The sequence below is a fragment of the Triplophysa dalaica genome, chromosome 2 (genome assembly GCF_015846415.1).
Source record: "Triplophysa dalaica isolate WHDGS20190420 chromosome 2, ASM1584641v1, whole genome shotgun sequence".
NCBI classification, from domain to species: domain Eukaryota; kingdom Metazoa; phylum Chordata; class Actinopteri; order Cypriniformes; family Nemacheilidae; genus Triplophysa; species Triplophysa dalaica.
Genome location: NC_079543.1, coordinates 16936483 through 16958661, shown reverse-complemented (window position 1 = coordinate 16958661; position 22179 = coordinate 16936483). Strand labels below are relative to the sequence as shown.

Genomic DNA, 22179 nt, shown 5'->3' with positions numbered 1-22179 from the left:
TCCAAACATTTTGAAAGTCTTGTCTGTGAACATTCACGGCGCATTTTCTTGACATCAATATTTATTTTTCAGAGATGAACTATGGATTTTGAAATCCATATATCATAACACACATATCATGGTTAAACTTTTATGGTTACAGTAATAAACCAATGGTTATTTTGTGGCAACAAGGGTTTTAGTAAGATTTTATCGGGTCAACATGATCCATTCAAAGAATAAGGATATTCAGTTATGTTATAAAGGAAATGTATTTAACATTATTGGTCAAGTAAGTTCATGGATTTCATGTTTCAAGTCACTAAAATTAAAAACAAACAAAATGAATAAAACAACGAAAAAGAAAATAGCATGATTTTAAATTAATTCTCCACAAATAAACAAAATACAAACTAAGCAAACAGTGGGAAAACGCATTTATGACATTCAGCTAACATGGTAAAATCCTTAAAATCGTGTTAAAATGCATAATATATTTAAGATATTTGATAACACTTTACTTAAAGCCTTTATGTATAATGCATTATAAAGGGTCGTTAAAGGGCGTGATGCATTATAATCGTCATAACCAAATAAAAAATGCAAAGTGTAACAATGAAATGATGAGTATTATATTGGATTTACTGTATTTACAATTGTGCATAACATATTACAATGCATTATAAGGTGCATGTAAAGGCATAATTAATACATTAAAACTACTTGTATAATGCACATGCTTATGAAGTACATGCTTTAAGTAAAGTGTTACCAAATATTTTAGTCTAGACAAATGGTAAAACTATTGCAGAATTTGGTTTAAATTTAAAAAATGACCTCATTTTTCATTTAGACTAAACAATGTTGTTCCGTCTGTGTTGAAGTAGCATCACCTACTGGCTGTCAAACAAAATACACATACACTGTGTGCACCATTAATCTCTTGCATTTATTGTGGTTACATATTTTTCTTTCATCAGTACAAGCCTGTTACTCAGATGTGTCATTCAAAATTCATGCGAAAGAGAAGATATGTACTATGCCTACTTTTCTCCTCCAGTAAATAATAAATATTGAGTGTCTGTTCTATATTTAGCTTTAACACTGATCCAAATGTAACACATGGTACTACAGTTACAAGACTATACACAGTGGAAATAAATCACAAAAAAGGCTGTACAGACCTCATTGAGGATAACACTGGAAAAAAATCATTTCTGTTATAATCCTGATTGTCAACAAAAAAAGGGTCTTACATTTAGTATTAATACCATACTAACTAGTGTTTTAACTAAATACCTCTTTCAAAGCAGGTATACACACTTTTACTGTCAAAACTACAGGCAGAGATGAATAAAGGTGATGTGTGCATTTTTTTTATGATAAAATATATTTTTCAATTTGTTGGTTGAATTTTTCCAAAGGCTGTAAACATACAAGGCATTTTCAAATCTAGTCTGTCCCCTACCAACTTGGCTCCACAAACGGTGCGAGTTGTTTAGGGAGTGTGCGTCTTTCCAAAAACTGCCGACATTTGGAATGCGCAAAAAGTATTGGGAAAACATGTTTTTAAAGCCCTAGTCTTACATTACAATTGTGGTTGCCTGTGGCTCAGAAATTACACATTTTACAATAAAAATAAATGAAAGAATTATGCACAGTTTCATGGATTCAAATGACAGGTATCACAAGCAATCATAGGCATTTTTATAGTCATACACATACAAACACGCACGCACACACTAACATCAAACATGAAACTATTTGTTTCATGACACTGGCTATCTATGGAATGTGATATGTTATGCAATAGGATCCATGGACCATAAGAGATTATTAGACGACAGGAATGTGACACAATCAGCAAGTGATTTAATTACTAAATGTTACTCTATTTGTACAGTCATTTTTTATTCAGACAGTAAACAAACTGTAGAACATATCACACTATAGTCAACCATTTGGAACAGGAAAGAGGTGAAATCAAATTTGTTCTGATTATTTGAGTCCATGCAATTTTTACAATTGGAAGGAAAACACATTTTATTTTGTTTAATACTCCTTTCAACAATGTAATATTTAAAGACATTTACTCATTGAGTGTTCGTATATTATTGCTGACATTTTATTTTTTTTAAACGGGTGTAGGTTAAAAGAGCAGTTCATGGTTTGTTGTAGCTATTGAAAACAGACAAACGTAAAACCAACGACATACATGAGATGCTTAGCAGGCAATGCAGAGATCTGATCAACCATAAATATTTATCTAATAATACGAAAATAAATAAATAATACAATAAAATGGTAGCATTTCATTCCAACCAGGAATAACATCTATGGAAGGACAATTCCCAATGTCTTCATTTCTTATGCGCATAAACCACAACGGATCTTTCTGTGCTGTTTGTTTTGGTTGTTTTCTTCTCTTATAGAAGAAGCGATTTGATTGGTCAGGTAAAGATTAGGGTACATGCATAGGACTTAGTGGGGTAAGGTTACCAGGACATCCACATAGTTGACGGGGAAGAAGCCAGACTGCCCGTTGACAGTCCCTTCATACCAGTTTTCATCTATTTTGTTGGTTAAGGTGATGATGTCTCCTTCTTTGAAGCCCAGCTCACCCTCATTTTCAGGGTCAAAATCATAAAGTGCCCGACAGCAAGGCTGGTCCATTGGAGCTGAAAGAGGAAAGAAACGAGAATGTATCATAGTAAAGAGATACTAAAGAACGGCTTTAGTTTGTAGATGTAATTATATTATTAATCTACCTGGTGACCTGGGGGGGCCACTGAGGCCAATATTGCCATTATGATTCTCACTGAAATCCACAGATGTGCGAGGTTTGGGAACATATTCTTTTCTTGGCTTAGAGGAAGTGTCTCTTATTCTGAAGTTTGATAAGAGAGACAAGGAATGCAAAACACTCAAAGTAACTCAGTTCTTTCTTAATAGAAATGAAAACATGACAATTCATAAAAATATTAAGAATGAATATCTATACAAACAGTCTGATATCTCAAGAGTGAACTGACGTTTGAAAAACATGACCTCAAATTTGGAAACTAGAACACAAACCTGTCCTCTATCTTGCTGGATAGCTGTTGAAGGATCTCTGCGGCCTGTCTGTGGTAGTTCACCTGAGCTTGGACCAGAGCAGAAAGCTGGCTGACCTGTTCAATCTGTTGAAACACAATTGATTGTGAATAATCATAGAAGTTTAGCATATTACCTAGCTAGATTAACGAAGTTCAAGTTTTTGATGGGCTTCTTACATCACTTTCTAGAAGGTTGAACATGCTTTGTTCAGCAACTTCCTTTGACTCATCAAACTTCTCCAGTGCCTGTTTGATCTCATCTTCTGTCACTTTGCCTTGCCTTTTCTTCTTATAATCAAAGTCCAATCGTCGTCCTTCCAGCTTCTTCAGGTGATGCTGTGAAAATCAATCAAATTATCAATCAAATTGATGGTTCAAAGCATTTATCCCTCACACAATAACAATTTAGCCAAAGACCACCCAGCATGTTATGAATAATTGTCATGAATTAGTTTTATAAATGATTATTAATAATATTGAATTACAGTTGTATTGTATAACTGCAACATAATATTCACAAGCATTTTTTAATCTGACAGATTTTTTGAGAGGCTGTTTATATTGCCCAAAAGTAATGACAAAAGGAAGCTGGGATTAATTTCTAGCAAAAAGAAATTATCTGCACAATTTTAAAAAATTATAATTACAGTGTTGACAGAATAACGATTCTAAAAAAAAACCTTTAATAAAATCCCTAAACCTCATTATGGTATTAAATCATAAATATTGGAGGACAGCAGGAAGATTACCCAAATGCAATAGATTATCTCATTAAGAGTTCATAATGAGATAATACAGCAAACAATACCTGATAACTTTAGTTTAATCTAATGTTATGGTGTTGATTATTTGAAACTTAACCATGAAATATTATAAATCAAAGGATGAATTTGTGGCATCTTACCTGTATCTCCTTTAAGTCTTTGTCATGCATATTCTGCAAGGGATCAACAAAGTTCTGCTTAACCTCCATGTCTAGAGCATCTTTAACTTCACCTAGCTCTCGCATGGCTTCTCCAACTTCGATCAGAGCCAGACCTGAAACACAAGAGTACAATACCTTATCTGTTATAAAGTGCAAGACTGCTCAACAGTGAGCTCGCAATGTAGACGCAAGTGAGCTGACAGGTCAAATATAAATTCTGAAACATGCGAGAACCAATGATGGTTTGACAGTATTCCCATATATTTATGTACAAAGTCTAACTTCAATGGCATTACAAAGCTAGAAAGGACAATGATATATACACCAATAAACATAGTGGGCACTCTTAAAACTAGAAGGTGCTTAAAAGGTTCTTCTCAGCGATTGTCATAGAAGAACCATTTTTGGTTCCACAAAGAACCATTTAGTAAAAGGTTCTTTAAAGAACCATCTCTTTCTTTCATTTTTAATCTGAAGAACCTTTTTTCGACCACAAAGAACCTTTTGTGAAACACTGAACTGAAAAATGTATTCTATAGCATCAAAGAATGTGTCATGGCGTAATTAAGAATTAAAATTCAGTTTTGGGTTAACTTTTCTTTTAATACTCTTTTTTTATAACTTCTCCAGCACTTTTTCTAACGTTGAGAAGTATTGTTCAGAAATTTGCAAGGTAGAAAATTAGCATAGAGTATTTGCATAGAGAGAAAAACAAAGCAGTTGCATCTCTTTCTGTCCCATCACAGTTGGAGCCCTGATCTTGTGGTCATCCACAAATGTGGATTGGGTCTTGGACTAGGTCACAGTGTTACACCTATTCCTCTAGATTTTTATTAAAGTAGATAAAAACTTGAAAACAGAGGTTGTTTGACGATCATTACAGCGTGCGTTTTTTTTAGATGGTAAAAACACTACTATAAAAATGGACCAAGTTTCTTCATGACCCTTTTAAAGAGTAAATATTACAATGTCTTAAAATTACATTTCATGCAGTGTGTAATGTTGCTGTGTGTCAATGTAAGCACTCTACCAGGTTGTAAAGACGCAAGTGAACAATGGCTTTAAAGATGCAAGTTATTGGTTTGGGCAAAATGGAGTCGACTCTAAATCACGCAAATTTGTCATTCTAATTTTCAGAACCAGGTCGATTTCCGTCACTCAACGTTCCATTTGCGATACTGCACGTGGTAGACCAATCACAGCACACAAGACCATATGACCGTTCAGATCAGAGTAGTCTGACAGAAAAGAGGGGATTACATAGACCGATGAATCGCAGAACGAATCATTTGAGAGTTAGTCAATAAGTAAGGTAATAATAACTGCCTATTATTAGAAAATGTAAGTGTTTTTACACTGTGTATGTACATAAACTTGTTGTAAACCAAAATAGGACCTTAAAAATCACAAAATATATACTCTTTAAACAAACCTTGTCAAACCTGATTGTGGACAGCAGTTTCAATAGCCCTGAACATTTGTCTTAAAGCCTGGATTGTTTTGTAAACTTCACACAATAATAATAAGGCACATGAAATATACAGCACTCAACGTCACACCCGCATGGTTATGAAAAGTGCAGCGCTCTTATTTCACATTTAATGAGGGCATTTACATTTTAGACAAAAATCGCCTGCTCAATTCCGGAGATCAGAATGAAGTGGAAAAATTAGCATGATGTGTGTTTTGGTGCAAATCTACAGTCCCAAGCATGTGAATACAAAATCCTAACAGAACATAGCAGTTAAAATAGTTTGTGGTTCAACATTTCCTTTCAACATAAATCTGTAGTAAGATGGCTTATCATATTTATAATATCACAATATTAGTGTTTGAATAGAGAACATCATTTTAAAACAGATACAGAATTGTCTAAATGATTATTTATTACAACTAATGAAATAAATAATTTATTATTTATTTAATTAGTAACCACACATAAACATGAGTGACTATTCCAAAATTATTTTTAAATTACAAACATCACGTTACAAAGGAAAGAATTTGTTAGATTACACAAGCAAGTTAGTTGTATTAATGTGAAATCTGACTTATTAAGGCCCCAGGTGTACTTAACTAACCATAGTGTCAAAGCTTCGGACATACTGGACCTCAATTATCAATCTAACATTGCACAGATCTGTGCCCAGAAATAAGCTTACGACAGCATTTTGTGATTCATGGAACATTCACATGCCGCCAGTTTCTTCATACGAAAGATTGTACGATGATAAATGCTGTGAATAAAAATAATAATATCACGCCACAAATTTCAGCCTCTCCCAACATGATGAAATGTGATCCGGCCAAAAGAGAGAACATCTCTGTGGATATTGAAAGTTCAAACGAACTGTCTTGCATTTTGAAATCGGATTTATTTAAAATACAGTAAAATACGCAAAATGTAAAATATGTGAATGTGAAAAACCTTCGCCTATTGAAGGGCAATACAGATGGTAATAATATGGTGTTTTAAAATTCCCTTTAAAATGTTTTTTATACGGGATAAACAAAACTCTGGCTATATACGAGCATAAAATCTTGCGTACACAAACTGAAATCTGACGTGAGATTTGAATGGATCAACCTCTCACATCCTCATTGATAAATGGCAAGATTTGCATGGAAACAACCATACACCCAGTTTTCTGACATTCATCAAATGTGGCTCACTGTGTACTCAACATGACTTTCAACTAACTTCTAAACTAAGTAACTATACTGCAATACAAAGCAAGCATTACCAAAGCTGGACTCCTCTCCAAGCTCCCGCCCAAACCTTTGCATGGACTCTCCCAGGACAACTTCAGTTTGTGTGTAACCAGGACCTTTATCACCTCCTCGGATTTTAGACATGGAGCTCATCATACTCAATTTAGCACGAGTTGCTACATAAAGACAAGAACAAAACAGATTATTACTTTTTTTTAATTTTTCAAAATAGGGTCATATTAAACAATGCTTCCATTATATACATTTACCTGGATTAGGCTGCAGATACTCTGTTGTCTTAGTCATAATGTCCATTACTGTCCTTGTTGTGACATCTACTTTCTACAAAAGAATAGGTTGACAAAAAAGAATGCTTTAAGACAGGAAAGATCTCGAATGAAAACATTAATGCGTGGGTATCCCTGACTTTCCATGTCCTTGTAGTGCACAAACTAGTTCAACTCATGCGCATTACAAATGAGAATGTACACTCCACCAGAGGGCAGCACTGAGCTGCGTTATTCACAGGCCCTCTGCAAATTAATGATAGAAGAAGTGTGGCTCCACCATTGCAGACGACAAATATAACAATTAACCGCCATGAACACATCTTTATACTCTCTTAAGCTTGAATTATATAAATGTGGATCTTTTCGAATCTCCTCACACAAATGCTTGTCGAATTTCTTTCTCCATTGTAATGAAGCTCTGTGTTGTAGTGTTTTGGCCCCCCAATTTTCGACGTATTACTTTTGGGTCAGTCTTCTGTGACAACTGCACACCGCAAACTTTCCGTGTGTGTATTGCCTAGTTTGCTCTTCACATTTTCTCGGGAACGCGCTATTGTATCCATGTCGTCCGCAGGGTCTTAAAATTTCGGCTGCGCATGGACGGGGTGTGCGGGCTGGCTAACACGGAGGGCCGGACTATACCTGCGACTTAAGGCATCATGCTTTTTTGGGAGACCTTTTATTAAGCTATTCTGGGCTCCCTTGTGTGAAGTGCTCTAGCAAGAAAAAAAGATAACGGCATGAACAATAAACCAATGTTTACAACCATGATGTGTGACCTGGTCTTACCATGACAAAATTTACAATACTGCAAATCCGCAGAGACCAAGTATTCTATCAGCCTATCCATTATTACACTGTTGGGTGATTATATTAAGCCACAGACTGAAGAAAATACAGATTTTCACGTTTCTTGTAAATTACTTTCTAATACATAATTCCCAGATTTCAATTGAGGATATAGAGTATACTGAGTGAATCATAACTCTCCAGGACACTCACCTTTTCCATTTGCATGAAGTCTTCATCTAATTTAGTTCCTTCTGCCCCTCCAACTTTCTCACTAACTTTCTGCAAAAAATAGACAACACAGAGTTTTACCACAATGAGACGACATTAAATTTGTTAGGATCTTATGTCCTGTTCCTATTGGTTATATTACAGTATAACATACATATAAAAGTGCATTGTGTCTGATGTACTTGAACTAGTGGTGTAACGGATCACAACACTCAGTCCAAACAGGCGTATCCAAATAGGTGTTACTTAGTGATGTATGTGTTGCACAGATACGCTCAAACGCGCAACATTTCAGCAATTTTGACGCGCCACCCACTCATAATTCAGTAACACATTTCAGAAGACCAGAGAGTCAGACACTCACTTCATGATCGCCACCTCAAAACACCCATCACATTTATAATCCGTTTACTCGGACTGCACTTTTATATCATATTTATTTATTGTACACATCATTTTTTAAATAAGGCATTCAAAGGACAGAAGTTCATTAATAACCGTTTAGAAACAAGAGTACTGGGATATTTATGGTTCCCACAGAGGCAAACCAATATTGGCGTCACTTTGTTCAGGGTCCATTTAATTTCGGTTTGTCATATCTCAAATTATTCTAAGACTCTTTTTTTTTATTTTAACGTCATACAATAAACACATTTTTTTATTTTTTTAAATAAAAGTAGTCAAATGTGAGAGATATTATATATTGTATGCTATATAGCGTTATCTTAAATAAATATCTTATTGTGAAACATGGTTGGTGATGTGGCCCACCTTTAATTGTAATCTACTTATCGTCAATAATCAACTATTATGTACATAATAACGTGCAATACTCTTCCGCACGGATTGCACCAGATTCATCAGTTCTTGCTAAAAAAAATATTCCTGAAAGTTTCTTGGGGAATGGCACTGCATTAGGTATATCACATTGCAGTTTAATTGCATTTTGCAGTTTGTTCTAAAAGGGATACTCCACCCAAAAATGTCATAAAAACTAAATTATGTCATAAAAACTCCCCCCCAAATTGTTGAAAATCTGTATAAATGTCTTTATTCTGTTGAACACAAAGAAAGATATTTGGAAATAATTTAGCAACTGACATTATTTGGACATCCTTGACTACCATTGTAGGAAACATCATCAGAACAAAAAAGTTATACATGCTTGGAACAACTTGATGTTTAGTAAATGATGATAGAATTTTAATGTTTGGGTAGAGTATCCCTTCACCAAAATTGTGAAATCCTATGTCAAGAAGCACTGACATGGAGATTTGCTATACTTGGTCACATTAAGTTCTGCTTGGCATTCAAAAGTTTGTGAGCGCCACAGGCTTGAGTCACACCTGCATACCAATTCATCAAACGCTCACCTTCATGACTGAGCTGTCACTATGTTAAGAAGATTTGATGTTACAGCAAAAGATATAAATTCCATGGGATTAAACCAAAATGACTGCCAAGAATCTTGAGATACTTGTAATTAAAATCTGAGAATATTGCAAGAACAACTTTAACAGCTCGGTGAAAAATTAATCAAATAGTTTAATGCCTCACACGAGTACAGTATAAAATGTCCATCAGCTGAGAAAAGTATAAGAGCCAGATAACTCAGTTTAAATATATATTTAACTGCAGTTTTGCTGTTTGTGATAACTCAAAAACTTAACTAACCCAATAAAAACAAACACAAAAAACATTAAAACGGACTTATCCGTTTTTGCAAATGAACTTCTCATATATTTATGGCCTAATCAGATTCGCTAGGTGTTATAATTCCACTATTTCAACACATTTGAATTGCCCAATACATTTCCCACGCCTAATGCCTGACAATATATACTATTGGTATAGTTTTTACAAGCATGTTCAGTATGCCAAGTTTTACATTTCTTGTTTCTGAATTGTTTCTATGTTGTTATAAGACAGAACATGAGCTGTGAAAGCAGATGAGGAGGCAATGAGTAGTAAGAAGGCTTACTTTCTTTTCATTACATATCCAACAGTGTTGACTTTACCAATGGAAAGAGTAGTGAGGTGAGTTTATAAGAAAACACTTCTCAGTGTTTCAAATCTTGTGTGGGCACGGTTTATGTTATTTGTCACGTGTTTTTTTTCTAGATAAGCATCTTCCAGAAAATGTTGTTTATCTACTTCTGTCGAAGAATATGTTGGTAGGCACTTTATTAAAAAGACATGTTCTGTACATGTAGTGGCTTCTACAGTAATTACAACACATGTGTGTTTGTCTCCTTAGTTTACATATGTAGTGAATTGTAATTTTAATATTGTTTGGTGACCCTTGAGCAACTCTATATATCTAAATAGTAACTGCTTGGCTTAAACAAGAGCAATGTAAGTGATAGCAAATAAAGCTGGAAAAGAGATTTTGAAATCTAATATAAATAAAACATCTTCATTTTTACAGTCCAAGTAATAATACTAAAGGAGACATTACTTTTAAGCCTTAAATCTGGTCTTGCTTCTTTTAACATTAGCCCTGTTACTTGGAAAGGAAGTGATGTAATACAGACTAGGTGGCTGGCAGTCACATGAATCCCAATGTGACAGCAGCACATGGACAAGAGAGTTCCACCCCCACCCTCTAGTCAGTCTTAAAATATTCCCCCGGGTTTGAGAGTCCTGGATTACCACTACCAAAGATTAACGCATTATAAATAGAGCAGATGGATGGACAAATAAAGGATGTAAATGGAAGGAGTGTCTGCATGGCAGATAAGGACACAGAAGCCTAGGCCTGGACAACAGTGCCAGGGATGCGTTCTCTCTTGCGTATCATTTTACAAGAATTATTAATAATTACTTTATATAGTCATAATTATATATACATATTATTAACATTCATTATTTATTATTTGAGTGTAAGTTTTATTATTGTATGTGTTCTTTTTGATTTTGTGATAGCAGGTGTTGATAAAGACTCTTTATCATCCTATTTATTAACATATAGTATATATATAACCTATAGTATGTAACAAAATAATAACAGCAGTAAAAATGACAGGATTCACAAAATAAGTGAATATTTTAATAAGCACTATTTATATTACAATTCTTACTATGTTTGTGTTTAAAAAGCCTTTAACAGCGCTTTTTTGGACAAGTATGAGTTTAAAACATTCCAATAGTGCACATTTACACATACAGACACATTTTTAACACACAGAAAAGTTAAAGTGTAGAATATTAACACAATAAAAGTCTGCATACAATACAATGCAGACAAAAGCAGATTACAGTACAAGTATAGTGTCAGCCGAGTCCTAACTAGTGACAAACATAGCACATGTGACAAAAAGTGACATAACAGCAACCCAAGAATGATGATGTATGGTTAGAGAAATAACAAGCAGAATGTCTGATCACAGGAACTGTTGGCTGGGAATTTCTTGAACAAAAAAATCTTTTTTTTCACATAAAAAAATCTTTAGATCTTTGAAAAAAATTATAAATACCAAGGTTCTGTGCACATGTCATTGGTTTTAATGTCATGCGGAAATGTTATTTTGATGGTGATGTAATTTTTAAGCTCTTATGTAACAACGTCCTATCTCTTTCCTGGGATGCACTGACTTTACTGCACTGGGATCATGACCTAACAGCGAATTAATATAATATAATAGTAAGTAATAGTACAGTAAGAATAGTAGAATCTAATGATGCGATAAGATAGTGTAGATAATGTGGCATTTCAGAGAACAACATTATTGTCAGAATGTGGATTTGACATATTAAAGGGTTTGTTGTTGACAAGGACAGTTTGCGATATCTGGAGCACATGATTACATCCCAGGTGAGAAAACCAGATGTAGTAGGAAATACTAATGTTCTCAAAGTCCCAGTGTATTTACAGTAATACTTCCTGCATTAGCCCACAACTTGTAGCCATTATTTCCCTACCCTCATTACTTACTAGCCAAACCAGTTTGTCCCAAAGTTAGACTCAATTTAGACTTAAAGTAAAAATATCAAATATCATTACAACATTAACCAACCATATTTAATAATCCCAATAAGAATTTATTGCAACTGAAACTCCTGCTTTGCAAGTCAAACAAATACTGTTTGCCAGAATAAACATGTTTGAGGCCATGACATGAAATGCTTTTCATTTGTTAAGGTTGTCAAGCAAACTAAAAAGAAAAGAGTAGGGACATATACTTACTGCTAATAAGCCATCTTCACTGTTAATAGTGTTTTGTCACAGATATTTCGATATGTTTATATCTGTTTTAAGGGTCACACTTCATTTTAATGTCCAGTTCTCAGTTTTAGTAAACTTTTAAATACGACTTTTGCTTAGTTAACTCTTAATTTGCAGCTTATTAGGAGTTAGTGAGGTAGTTGTTAGGTTTAGGTAATGGGTAGGATTAGGGATGTAGAATATGTGCTTTATAAGTGCTTAGAAACAGCCAATATGCTAATAATAGGCATGCTAATAAGCATCTAGTTAATAAGGAGAATTGGTACTTATTCTAAAGTGTTACCGTTTTTAGAGATTTGAGCTAACACACTATAGGACAACATGCTTATTGTGTGCCTGCCTAGGTAACATTTTTCAATGTTTAATAAAAAAACGATGTATAGATTGTATTTTGTTTTGTATTTTTGGCTTCAAAAATTTGGTAAATCATATAACAAAACATAATGCTCTCATGTGTTTCAAAGTTCATGGTATTCAAGGATGAGGGCATGTTACACAGTCCTATGTTAAAGAAGACCTGGCCAGGGCAATAAACTACAATGTCCTTGCGGTTTCATTTCTGGGTGCATGAACTTAGAAAAGCATTGGTGGAAGTGGGTAATATCTCACATCAATAACTGGCAAATATGGTGCAGTCCATGAGGAGGAGATGCACTGCAGTATTTAACACAGGTGATAGTCATCCCAGTCACCAGATGCTAACTGTTATCATTCTTCAGGGACTCTTTTCATTTCTGTTTGTAAAACTTGCTCAGTTTATATCGAATTACAAAATATTTTGATGTTTATACAAATATTCACACTTCCTAAGTTTGCTAGAAATAAAAGCAGTAAAAGGAAGAGGACCTTTCTTTTTTGCTAAGAATATGTTCCAAGTATATGTGTGAGTAGTATGCATTTCATTTTTTTCCCAGAAAGAAATGGAGTACATTTTTTCTATAGTAAATAACCAAATCTCTATGAAAGCTCACAAAATCAAGATTACTCCAAGATCTCTATCAAACATTCAACGGGCTTTTAGCTAGCATTCTTGCTAGATCGACTTATACGGTTCATTCCCCCACCCCATAAGACTTCTAACATGATGTTATAAACCACCCCTGTCTGCTGGACAGGGTCTGATTATTACCAACAAGACACTGTATTATTAACATCAGACTGCATTCATCCATTCTGCCTTATAATTATTCGTTTTTTTTTCAAAGATTGTCACTTTGTCTTGGTTAAAAGATCAGCTGTATGTTCAATCTACTCACATTCTATACTGAAATATGTACAGTATATTAAATATATATTGTGTATGTATGTAATGTATATAGACTACAATTTGAGATAGCCTTCACATACGTGGCTTTCCAATGATGTTCACCACAACAACAGGATACAAAGACACCAGACTACAAGAGATTCAAAACAATGTTGGGCTGTCATACATCCTAGTTTTCACGAGTCATTTAAACATATAACATAACATGACATGTAAAGATACAAATATACAAAAGGTATTGGTCAAAACACTGGCTGCAGGTATGTTGTAACTGACAAACACTTCTGAAAAGGCAAATGCACTCTGCAGTAAGCAATGTGTAGAATCTAAAATGAGGCAAGCAGAATAAAACAGCTGAAGCTTTTGTGCAAAAGCAGTGAAAAGAAAAAGGAGAATAATCTATCATCTTATCTTCTGCTTCATTTCAGATAAAATACAAAACCTGACGATCTAAAATTCTATAGTTTAATAGTTCTATAGCATCTAAAGTTTAATAGAGCTTTATTACACAATAATCTTTATTGTTTGTTTCATATGGCAAACTCAAAACTTATTTCCCTATTTTAATCCCTTGAAAATGCCATGTTCCAAACATAGCAAGTCACAATGCTTAAGGAAGGACAAGCAGCACCAAAGAGAGGACAATATCTCTGAAAACTCTCTTTTGTTGTTGTTTAACTACTATGTATTGACATGACAAGATGAGGAAAATCTTGATTGCCTATGAATTATGTGAAATTGCAGGACCTGCTTTTTACACCGAGCTAAAATGTAAGACATGTGGAATAACAACACAATTATTTTGATTATAAATATACATTTTACATCTCATTTTATGAGAATCGACTACGCAGTCGAATTTCTAAGAAAAAAACGATGCTTGAAAAACAGGCTAAACCTGCATCCATCCATCAATCGTATATTCGGTCACAAATGCAAGACTGCATGAAGGTCGTGTATAAAGTAGGGCCTACATAGCAAGCTGGAAGAGGAGAGCGGAGTGTGCTTGAGGAACCATCTGTTCTACTGAGTAGCTCTGAGTCATGCCACCACCTCTACTGTGCAGCGTGCGCTGATGATGTCACAGCATGATGATTGGTCTAAAAGAGAGGGATTATGTTGTTTAACCCAGCTTCACAACTCCCAGACATTTATACTTTACAAACAGACGGCCTTCGATAAAATCGGTGATGCACAGAGCCAGATGTAATGGTTACAAGGTGAGACGGGGAATCATGTAATGTGCACATGAGCACAGTGACTCCAACAATCCGTCATCTGTAATCTTTGCTGCACATTCTGTCACCATTTGATGAGATTCTCAATCATGTTCAAATGCAGTGGGAAGCTTCAAGCAAGGATACAACGGAACTGGGCTGTTTAAGTCTCTCCCAAATATGATGACACAAGGGCATGTTCAAAAACTGCTGGGATGCTCTTTTAAACGCAACGAAATGACATCTTAGCTCAATAAAACCATTACATTACAAGCTAACGTACAACGTATGAAATCTCACGGCTGATGTGTCCACAGCAACAACATGGCGATAAAAATATTACAGTGAGTGAGATATCCATCTTTAAATTGCCAACACATACCACTGCACCCTCCAGTCTTTCGGATGGGATCAGAACATTATGGGTTTGAAGAGCTTCACGACTGCTTTAGAGGGCATCGAGGTCAATTTAAGGGTATAAGATATTATGCAACAGCACACAGCTACGCAGCATCCCAAATATACATGTTCACGCATTTCAGCCTCATATGCGTTAATGACGCCGGAATGAAACCGCATTACACAAAAGATACTCTACTCCTAACATTTCCAATAAATTATTGTAGATGTGTTCGTGCAAGACTATCGTGAATGCCATATTAGTATATTCATTAGTTCAATGATGGTGTGTTTATGGTGTGGTCATAAAAACAGTATTATATATTATTCATTGAAGACCCGCATTACGATTCAGGACACGCGATGCTAGCTGCCATGCCTTCTGCTCCGATCGTACGCGACGAGAAAGCACTGCAGCAAACCATTTCATAGATTTCATCGACAGCAGAGCGCCGTTTATGTCAATGCAGTGCACCTTACCTGAGTGGCTTTGTGGAATTGCTTCTTGAATCCCGCTACAGACATGATTCAGACTGGAGTGCCGCTGTTCTGTCCGAACGTCTGGATGCGATGTGTTAAGATGTAAATATATTTAGAAATGTACAGCGGATGCGTTCAGAGATAAAGCCTTGCAGACTGGGAATCACCACAAGCGTAGTCTGATTATAGCAGCTGATGCTGACGCGTCAATGATGTCACGCCACATGTACCGCCTCTCAGAAGATCACAGACGTTCTCCCACGCTGAGACGTGAAATGAATACACTGTTATAGCAGCAGTCAAATTGCAGTGAAGGGCGAGCAATCGGAATTTTCAGAATAATCTATTATTCACTGCCCCAGCATTTCTTTCTGATAAATACTTTTAGGTGAGCATATATAGCGACACGAGAAACACTTTTCCTGATAGTAGTTCAGAATTTCAACCTAACAGGATCTTGTAGTTAAAACCTGTGCACCACTTGTGTATATGGAACCTGATTTCCTCCACCTTTGGTTCAAACTTAATTTTATAGTCAAATTTTTTTAATTATAGTCATAATAATGACATTATGTCATGATTCAGGCTTAAAATAAACTTGTCATAAACATTTATAAACACCTATGAGGTTAATTTTTTATCCTTTATGTAATTTAAACCTTATGGAGAACACAAAAGATGATATTTTGAAGAATTTCTGTAAACAACATTGGCCTTTATTGACATCGACTTTATGAAACAAAATCAGTATAAGATCTCGAATCAAAATCAAACAGGTTTGAGGTTTTATATGTTTAGCGACTTAGAAATGTCAGACCAACATATCCACACTTCAAAAGAAAGCGTTATTTGTTATGTTATTGCACAACACCAAACTGTCATTCTGAAACATCCACTCTACATATTTTTTGTCAAAAAAACACCAGATGACAGTTAAGCCATTATAACCAAAAACTAGGTTTTGATTTGAATTAAAATAGTTAAACCTTGGTATTTGTAATACAACTGGGGTTTCAAATCCACCAAAAATGTACTTTACTACAGAAAAACTAGTAAAACTACTATTCATTTTCATATGGGTTGAGATGGTTTTCCTAACCATTTGGCGTTCTTATTCACATATTCTGCTTTAAAGCTCTGCCAGTAGGCTTGTGTAACTGGTTCCCGAAAGCAGGTTGTGCATTTAGATCAAAAATAGAAACAACGATAATGGGATTAGACCAATTTTGATTTAGATTTTTTGTTTAACCAAATTGGACTGACCCGGAAGTTTATGGGTTGTACATGTGCAGTGGTGGTCCATCCTTTTCAACCCAGTGGCAGGATTGGATTTTCTTCACACCCGCCAAAAAAATCCAGACAACAGTGATTTAGCATTTTTCTCAGTAACGTTAGTAAGTTAACTTTACTATGGCCGCACTGGAGCCACATATTAATTTAATTAAAGTCTTATTTGTTACTGGCAACACATGCACTCCTTGTTCTAAGGTCAAGAAGACTGAAGTGGTCGTCAGGTGAAGGAAACAAAGCCACATTGATGTCATCAGTAATGTACAGACTGGTGTCGTAGACCTTTATAAAATATGTTCAAAATATACTTAGTTGCACAAATGCCAATGACCTGATCAGGCTGTATAGCTACCTTTGAACATTTTGGACTGGGACTGGCTGTTTTAAGTGTCCATCTCAGATCTACGCCACTTCCAGCAACAGCCTATCACGTGCTTTGGTTTTTGATTGCCAGGATCAGATAATGTTCTATGTCCCAGATATTATGCTTTCATTCACCAACAAAAGCACGCTTGGTTATTTTTAACCAAATTGCTGAGTTGTTTTACACAGCAATGAGTGGAAACAACCCAACAGTTGGGTTGAAATAACCCAGCATTGGGTGATTTTTAACCCAGTCGTGTGTTCTTTCTTATATTTATACAGAATGGGAATGACACTGCACGAGATGGAATTGGAACAGCATGCTGATGGAGGCAGCTGAGATCTGATAATAACACTGTATACACCAGCATGTGATAAAAACATCTTGGTATAATGTTGATAATCTGTGTTAACAGTTGTTTTTACAGTAGGTGCACAATTTAGAATGAAAACATTCCTTTTAAACAAATACAAAATGATGCAGAGGAAAGCGATGCATTTGACCACTAGTGATTCATTCATATGTTTTCTTTAGTGCTAGAGACTAAAATTGTTGAAAACATGTTATTGTTAAAGTGTCTGTGACATGAATAAACACATACTGTGTTTAAAAGACAGTTTGACGTATGAGAGAAAATGCAAAATTCCATGATTTGGATGACAAAACGTCAGCAACTGTAATGATCGTTATGGATTTTTACTATTCCATAAAAAAAAGATTTTTAATATTTAATGAAGATGAATTTAGTAATGTGGTAAATTATTTTAAAGCAGAATATTAATATGCTGTTGGGATGGTGCTGCTAGCTTGTGACTTTTCATTAACAGGAATTTTAAACACACTGGACACTAGGACTGTCGAGGTGAAGACATTTTCTATACTGTTATTTTGTGTGGCTCAATAGCGTTCCAGAGGAAAGGAAAATCAAACAAGAGATCTCCTTCTCTTCAAATCATCAAATTGCGACATAAGGTTAAGTCTCCTGCTTCTCACTTGTTTCTCCTGAGACAAAAAATGTCATTCTCTCATGTTTGTCTCCACTGAAATTTAGAAGAGATCTCCATAACATCTCACACTGTGCTCAGATTATTCTCCCTTCATAAATTCTCTAACATTCTCAGATTTATGATCCCCTCTAAAGTTTCATAAGAGATCTCATTAACATCTCACGCTATGCTAAGATTATTCTCCTTCAATAAGGACTCTTACATTTTCACATTTATCTCCTCTAAAGTTTCATAAGAGATTTCATTAACATCTCACACTGTGCTCAGATTTTTCTCCTTAGCTAGACTCTTACATTCTCAGATTTTAATATTTTCATTATTAATAAAGGCTCATTTATTGGTGCACACTTTGTAAAGCTTTTGAACTCTTAAAAACTTTAAGAGGAGACAGATATGAGAATGTTAGTCTCTAGCTAAGGAGAAAAGTCTTAGCACAGTCTGAGAAGATTTGGAGATATATTATTAAACCATACAGGAGATAAATGTGAGAGTGCTTGACTTTGTGAGAAGCATGAGACTGAAGCAAGTCTCTAATTGATGTATGTCTTGCAAAAACCTTTGAGATGTTGAAGGTAGATTCTATGTCATTCATCCACACCCTTTCAATCAAGCACAATATGCATTGACATATTTTATTCATATATGTCAATCTCACACTGCATATTTTCTAAAGATGATGCAATTCTGACTTGGGAGTACAGACATTTTTTTGTATATAATTTCTTATCCTAATTAATCTTATTTTTAGTATTCATTGCTATTTTCATATATTTAGTAGGTAAGTTATATATTATACCATTATATTTTTTGCATTACTTTTCATGAATGTTCATTTCACGCTTCAGTATCTGTTTCTCAAAAAGAGCATCAGACAACTACAGGGAATACAGGGAACAACTCCAATTCACTTTGCAGCTTTTGTATTTGGTCATTCTTGCATCTTGGACAGTAATTAATCAGTTTGACTCAATCAGATTGAATTCCATGTTTGGAATATGTACAGTATATTGAATGCTGCGGGCTTTGCATATACATTTAAATGAGTCAGCTTTGATAGTCAGAAATGTATGATGCTATTTAAATGAAAGTTTCTATATTTACGATATTAGAAAAGATTTTACATTTAACAGATTTCGCCTAAAATTAAATTTAAGATATCTTGGGCTGGTAGCAAAAGCTTCTAAGACTAGTCTTAAAGCTACAGTTTGTAAAACCACCGCTAGAGTGCGCACAATCAAAACAACAACAGTGTCGTAGCTGGTTAAGCTGTGAAAGACCATGAAATGACTGGGTCTGTTGTCTTCAACTCGACCGCTGATGGACACCAATCAGACGGGATCGAGAAATTATGTTAGCGGATGAGGTAAAGTAAGGAAGTTTTATAAATGTTGCATATAATTTTGGTCCATAAATAATTGACTGCTCGAAACAAGCGGCTTGCTAGAAGCTACTACTTCCTCACACTTTAAATATCTTCCATTGAAAAATTGATTTCATTTAAAAAATCCTTATCAAAAGTGACATTAGAACACATTTTTATTTAAACGCAGTCTATATGAAGAGTTGTGCATTGTGTATAAGTAGTAGGCCAACTCCAGATAAAGTTGAATTATAATTCTATATCAGTAGGCTAAGTCATGTCAGTAAATATGTTAATACTATTAAACTATACTATGAAACAAATGCATTTTAAATTAATTGTTTTTTTACAAGGGCAACTAATACTTGTTCTTTAGTAACTATTCAACTAATTATATGCAGCCGGCACTGGAAGACAAAGATGATGTATATAATACATAGAGAATAATCAGCCCTTAGACTAAGATTAATCCCTGTCAGAAACAGCCTTGTGGGCAGCGCATCAACATCAAGCAGCACCTCAGTTCAAATCCCAGTTTAAGGTACTTTCCTCTTCCCTTCCTGTCTCTCAGCATACGGTCATGTCCAATGAATGTGAAAAACAATATCATCATCATGAAAAAACACAACAATAAGCTTTTCATGACTTTCTTGTGTCTCATTTGCGTCTACTTTTATTTATCCTAAGAAATTTTAGGAGAAACATCTGAGACACTGTTGAAACTACAATGAGATCTAAATAAGAATCTCAACTAAGTCTAAGACTATGTCTCCAGAGCTTAGAAAAAGCAAACAATGAACAAAAATCTTTCCTCTGGGGTGGAATGCTGTATAACCACATTCATCCTGATTTGGTGCCAAATAAATAAGCTGTGTTGTTGGGCTGTTATTATTATGAAGCATATATTGTTTTTTACTGACAAAGATGACTATTTTTAAAGACATAAAATGCCTATTAAATATTTATTGGTAAATGAAGAACAACACAGAGCAATGAAAATACGACACACATGTTTACAATTATGACAGAAAAGACTTAAGAACAACCAGACTGATATATATCTGATATATCTAAAAATATTATATATTTAGTAAATATAGAAAAGCAATTTTTTTATGCATAGGTGCCATTTTACGGGGCCTCAATACACATTTTAATCATACAATTCTTACTAGTGTATCGAAAAGCTGGAACCACAAATATGCACGTAAATTCTGTTAATGCACAAAAAAAAATGAATGTGTGCAACTGAGTTAGATCATTTTTATTCCATTGTAAGAAACGCAAAAAAACATGATGGAAAGACATTTACAGAATAAAATATCTATAGATGTGCAACAAAATAGTCAAGTGACTGCCTCCGATGTCATTGCAATACCATCCCAGCGCCGCCAGGAATTTTGGGCCCCATGACAAAAAATCAAATTGGGCCCCTCTGTGCAGATGTTGTCCCACATCTCTAGGACCTAACTGTCCCATCAAAAGCTTTGCATAACTCTAATTAAAGGCTTGCAACTGTCTTGCTTCTTGTAGTTCAATACTAGTACTAGCACAATATTTACTGCTGGTGATTTGTACATGCATGCAAGTCTATTATGCAGCTCACTATTTGATGCAAGATTAAAAGCAACCATAAAAAATTGCTCTCAATGTTTTTTTTTTAAATTTGACAAAATGGAAAATTATCCTAACAAAATTATTATTATTAATGAAACATTTAAAAAAGAAAAACGAACAAACTTAAAATTAACATCATCCTCTCAAAACAACGAAAACTGCAGATTTTTATACTTAGCTGCACATATATGCCAACAAGAAAATAAAGTGGACATGTAAAATGGAATTTCCACACCAGGGTTATTATAGTGCTAAACGTTTTCCTGCACTTGCGTGATTAAATGTAGGCTAACACAGTCTGTTGCTACCTAACTTTCACTATGGACATTAAACCAACAGGTCAATACCACCCACAGACTATAGCGCCAGTGGTTCTCAACTCTGGCCCGCGAGATCCATTTTCCTGCAGAGTTTATCCCCAAATCTGAAATAAAACACCTGAACAAGCTAATCAGCGTCTTTACAATAGATGCGTTCAACTTAATGCGGCGCTGCGCAAATCTATCATCGTATGACATTCAAGTACCGCAAAAGAGATCTAATTGCAGATTGCGCGGTGCGCATTTTAATCGGTCTCGCGGTACTTTATTGCGATATGAAAAACAATCTGCGCAGCCGAACGATAAATTGCACGGTTCACCAAATCGAACTGAATCGTTCAAAGCGGTTCGCGCCTCCAGAAAGCACTCATCCACATATTTCCTCAGTTACACACGCATTCACCCCCTAGAGCGGTTCTCGTTAATGATTCAAGAATCGGTTGCAACAGTTTTTGGATCAGTACATTCATTGAACCAAGAGTTGGTTCACTGTCTTTCGGACAGGTTCGAGATGAAAAATAAAAAATATTTGACAAATTTGTGAAACAGTCTGTAATAAAGTAAAACGTAAGATGTGTTTGGCTCACTTACATGGATTAGCTTTTTAAATAA

General features: G+C 35.0%; 1 protein-coding gene across 1 annotated transcript; it reads right to left on the bottom strand.

The window, feature by feature from the left end:
- Nucleotides 1-902: 902 nt before the first annotated feature.
- Nucleotides 903-15809, bottom strand: sh3gl2a (SH3 domain containing GRB2 like 2a, endophilin A1). The gene is made up of 9 exons (XM_056764245.1): nt 15610-15809; nt 8004-8072; nt 6981-7053; nt 6744-6887; nt 3979-4112; nt 3252-3410; nt 3055-3158; nt 2748-2866; nt 903-2657 (listed from the first exon to the last, which is right to left on the bottom strand). The coding sequence occupies exons 1-9, from the start codon at nt 15652-15654 to the stop codon at nt 2461-2463; spliced, it is 1044 nt and encodes a 347-aa protein (XP_056620223.1). The 5' UTR covers nt 15655-15809; the 3' UTR covers nt 903-2460.
- Between the last annotated feature and the right edge of the window lie 6370 nt (nt 15810-22179).

Excerpts from the sequence above, each read along its gene's own strand:
- sh3gl2a (XM_056764245.1), bottom strand. The coding sequence starts at position 15,654 with ATGTCTGTAGCGGGATTCAAGAAGCAATTCCACAAAGCCACTCAG. Across the intron at positions 7,054-8,003 it reads ACTTCATGCAAATGGAAAAG|AAAGTAGATGTCACAACAAG; the intron begins GTGAGTGTCCTG and ends ATTCTTTTGTAG. Across the intron at positions 3,411-3,978 it reads AAGACTTAAAGGAGATACAG|CATCACCTGAAGAAGCTGGA; the intron begins GTAAGATGCCAC and ends TGATTTTCACAG.